The 3,904-nt window shown below is 51.3% G+C and overlaps 1 protein-coding gene across 1 annotated transcript in view; it reads right to left on the bottom strand.

Annotated features, from left to right (window-relative positions):
- shha (sonic hedgehog signaling molecule a) overlaps positions 1-3,121 on the bottom strand; it is a 5,659-nt gene extending 2,538 nt beyond the window's left edge. The window contains exon 1 of the mRNA XM_037279394.1: positions 2,417-3,121. Within this exon, the coding sequence (XP_037135289.1) occupies positions 2,417-2,719 (303 nt within the window). The 5' untranslated portion in view covers positions 2,720-3,121. The remainder of the gene's footprint in view (positions 1-2,416) is intronic.
- Between the last annotated feature and the right edge of the window lie 783 nt (positions 3,122-3,904).

Here is a 3,904-nt window from a genome sequence, read left to right as displayed (position 1 = left end):
AGGTTGTGCAGTTAGAAACTCGTGCGTGAATGGTATCCAAAAGATGTTCCTTTCCTTCTCTGTCTGCATGGATGGAGCTGCTGGTGTGATGTTTAAATGTGAGCTTGCATTTTCATTTCTCGGCACGGCGCAGCGGCGTCAGAGGGCACATCTCGGATAAAGGGGCGGGGGGGGGGGAAGCCCACGATGAAATATTGATAAGAGCCCACATTCGCTTCACTGCTCTATAACATATCGGTCTGCATGAGAAGGTGCGAGCACCCCCCCCCTTTTTTTTCCTTCTCTATTTCCATGTTTATGTGCCACTGAACGCGGCACGGCTCGTTTTATAAGGGCAGCAGGTATAAATTTATAATCAATAAATCTTAAAGGCGAGGATGCTTCCCCTTCTCCAAGACAACTCTTTTTTTTTTTTTTTGCATAGTCGAGCGATATGTCAAATAAAAACATCACAACGAGGCTTTTCAGGGACCACTTTTATTCTTCTGGTCCGGCAAAGTCGGGGGGGTGACGCGCCTCCCTCCTTAAGTCGCCTGCTGACTGACAGACTGTCTGTCTGTCTGTCCACAAGGTCCCTTTTTCTCCAACAGTCCGCACACATCTATCACCTTTATGAGCATATCACACTTGTAGAATGCACTGCATATAAACGCAGAAGGGGGGAAAAGACACATTCTAAGTGAGCCGTAAAGGGCCCCTATTTATTAATTCATCAGGTCGTGTGCCGCAAATCAAGCCAAATTGTGCTCAGCCACCGTAAGGACTTTGTGCTTCGGAAAGGAGGGGGTTAAAGTTGTCCAACAGCCAAGCTCTTAATCTGCTTGACAAATGATTTGGTCGGAGGAAACACTTCTCAGCTACCTGTCAGCGCAAACAGCCGTTTTGACAACCCGGGCGAGATGATCTCACGCTTAATTAGCTCCTGTCAATGAAGCTCGACTTGATCATAAAACAAGAACGCAAAGTCCATCCGTACAACGAACACTTGCAGGCTGAAAGGAAGCGACTAATGACTTCATTTAGTGCGCTCTGTTCAGGAAGCTTACGCTGACCGTTCGGCTCGCGTCCGTCCACGAGCACAAAATGCATTGATTCTTCCATATAAGCTCTCCTACGTTCATGCGTAAATTCCCGTGCATGCGCAAACGTCCCACTGCGAGCGGCTCCGTGCGTAAAGCCGCGCAACACCGCCACTGTAGCCTTAATAATCCCCATGTGACCGCGCTTATGCCGCGGACAAACAAAGTAGCTCCTTTTTGCTCTTGACTGGAACTATTCAGCCGGAGAGGCCCACTCGCGGCTTTAGTGGCTTTCCACTGCAAAAAGCGCGAGAACACGCAAAAGCAACAGATATCGCAACCGTGAAATACGCCCAGCGTGGAGTTGTGCTGTTCTCATCAATGATCACAGACACTCAGATCGTGGGCCACAATTTTGCGTCCGTCCCGGGATGCGTGCGTGCGTGCGTGCACGACTCCTGCGCCGAGAGGAGATGCGATGATGGGGGGGGGGGGGGGGGTAGAATCGCGGGAGTAAGACTAGAGGGAGTGACCGAGCGAGCGAGCGCATGCACGCACGCACGCACGCACGCACGCACGCTCGCACGCACGCACAGTGAATATTTCATCTCGACTCCTTAGCTCGCGTGTGGCCCTCATCAGGACCACCAGCATCCCCATCAGGACCACGACGAGCCAAATCGACTTCGTAAATAATTCACCAGCAGGAAAAAACACGTCCCCAAAAAATGTCCTTTTCTATCAATTTGCGTCTTGATGCATGGTGACCCGGACCCGAGAACCGCCCACCCCCACCCGTTCGAATGACGCAAAAAAAAGAATGCCACCTTTAGTCTAAATCCCCGCGCAATTCAAGCCAATTTGACTCCAAATTATGCCCACCTTGCTTTTATTTTAATAGGGAGCAGCTGGAGGAGGATACAAATATAGATACGAGGAACAAGGCTTGCGCATGAATATTTTAAGTCCACTGTCACCAAGCATGAAGGCCGAGCGTCCCTGACTGTCTGCATGCGCGCTGCCGCGTTGATACTTTTTTTTCATCTCTCTCTCTCTCTCTCTCTCTCTCTCTCTCTCTCTCTCTCTCTCTCTCTCTCTCTCTCTCTCTCTCTCTCTATATATATATATATATATATAATATATATATATGTATGGGGAATAAAATGAGATATGATATAAATAAATAAAAAGTGCGGGGTCGGTTTCGGCTGCGCGTAGCCGTGGATAATGCGTAGAGTTCACCAGGGGGCTAAAAGACTTCACTTTGGAGGTGCGCAATCGAGCTGACAGGGGATGGTGCGTTCACGGAGTGGGGAAAAAAGGCGGCTCGGTGGCGCCGCGCCGCGCCGCGCTGCAGCGTGCGTGCGTGCGGACGGGCGCGCGTGCACCCACCTTACCTGAGTCATGAGCCGGTCGGCGCCGGTGTTCTCCTCATCCTTGAAGATGATGTCCGTGTTGTAGTTGGGCGTGAGCTCTTTGAATCGCTCCGAGTTGCGTGTGATTTTGCCCTCGTAGCGGCCGCTCGCCCCCAGGGTCTTCTCGGCCACGTTGGGGATGAACTGCTTGTAGGCGAGAGGTGTCAGCTTCTTGGGGTGCCTCCTGCGGCCGTAGCCCCGGCCCGGTCCGCATCCCATACCGGGTGACACGGCCAAGGACGAGCAGACGACGGCGACCAGGACTATTCTGATCCACAGCAGCATGTTGATGAACAGGGTGGGGAGGGGGGGGGAGGGGAGGAGGAGGGAGAAGGTGTGTGTGTGTGTGAGTGTGTGGGTGTGGGTGCGTGTGTGTCCTTCAGGAGGTGGCCGGCCGCCACTCGGTGCGCCTTTGCCGGCTCTCTCGGTGCCCTTGTCGCTCGCCCCCCTCCGGTTCTCTTCTACGGCAGCAGGTGCGGAAATGAATGGCACGGGAAGGGGACGAACATCCAAGGAGGCTTTTTTTGCCCTCTTCTTCTTCTTTGCTCTTCTAAAGGAGCAAGCTGAAACCAAATGAAATAATAAGGAGGGGGAAAAAAACCAAACCCGTCGGATGTTCAAGTCGAGCTGCAGCCGCTTGTGTGAGGCGACCCGCTTTTTACTGCTTTGTATTATAGCAGCGATCTATAGCAAGGGAGGGAGGGACTTGATTGGCTCGCCCTCTGCATGTTAGCCCACACCAACCCACTCACAAAAAGCAAAGATTCCTTCCTTCCACCTGCGTGTTGCGTCGCTGGGAAGGAGGGAGGGAGGGAGGGAGGGAGCGAGGGAGGGAGGGAGGGAGGGAGGGAGGGGCTCCTCCATGGGAAAACAGCAATTATAAAAAAGCGCCATTTTGCCGCTCTACCCCCGTGAACCTTCACGCACGGCTATTTTTGGAAAGCCCAAAATGTTCCAAATGTTGCAAAAGTGGCAGAACGGGACAACTCCAAAGCTGCGCGCGCCCTCGTTGCGCACGTACGCGCGTCAAAGCCACCCAGAAAAGCAACCAAGACTCTCTCTCTCTCTCAATCCCCATGAGCGACCACTTGATTCATTTGCTCTGAATTCTACTTGTGGTCTACACCAGTAGTTGTCAAAGTCAAAAAGTCAAAGTCAAAGTCTGCTTTATTGTCAATTTCTTCACATGCCAAGACACACAAAGAAATCGTCATCAAATTGTCATCATCATCATCATCCGATTATCTCAAAGCAGATTAAAAGAAAATTCATAATGATAAAAAAGACTTTTTTTATTGATTGTAAAACCCCATCCAATTAAGGATCTTCACTCAATGTAAGCCAATTGTCTTGTCTCGTCCCCAGTTTTGTTAGATGTCTAGGTTGCCATGGTTTCTGTTCGGGTTCTGTCATGTCTCGTCCCCCCTTTTGCTATGTGTCCCTGATCATGTCCATAGTTTGTCAGCGTGT

The sequence above is a fragment of the Syngnathus acus genome, chromosome 20, assembly GCF_901709675.1.
Source record: "Syngnathus acus chromosome 20, fSynAcu1.2, whole genome shotgun sequence".
NCBI classification, from domain to species: Eukaryota; Metazoa; Chordata; class Actinopteri; order Syngnathiformes; family Syngnathidae; genus Syngnathus; species Syngnathus acus.
This window is presented reverse-complemented; position numbering and strand designations above follow the sequence as displayed.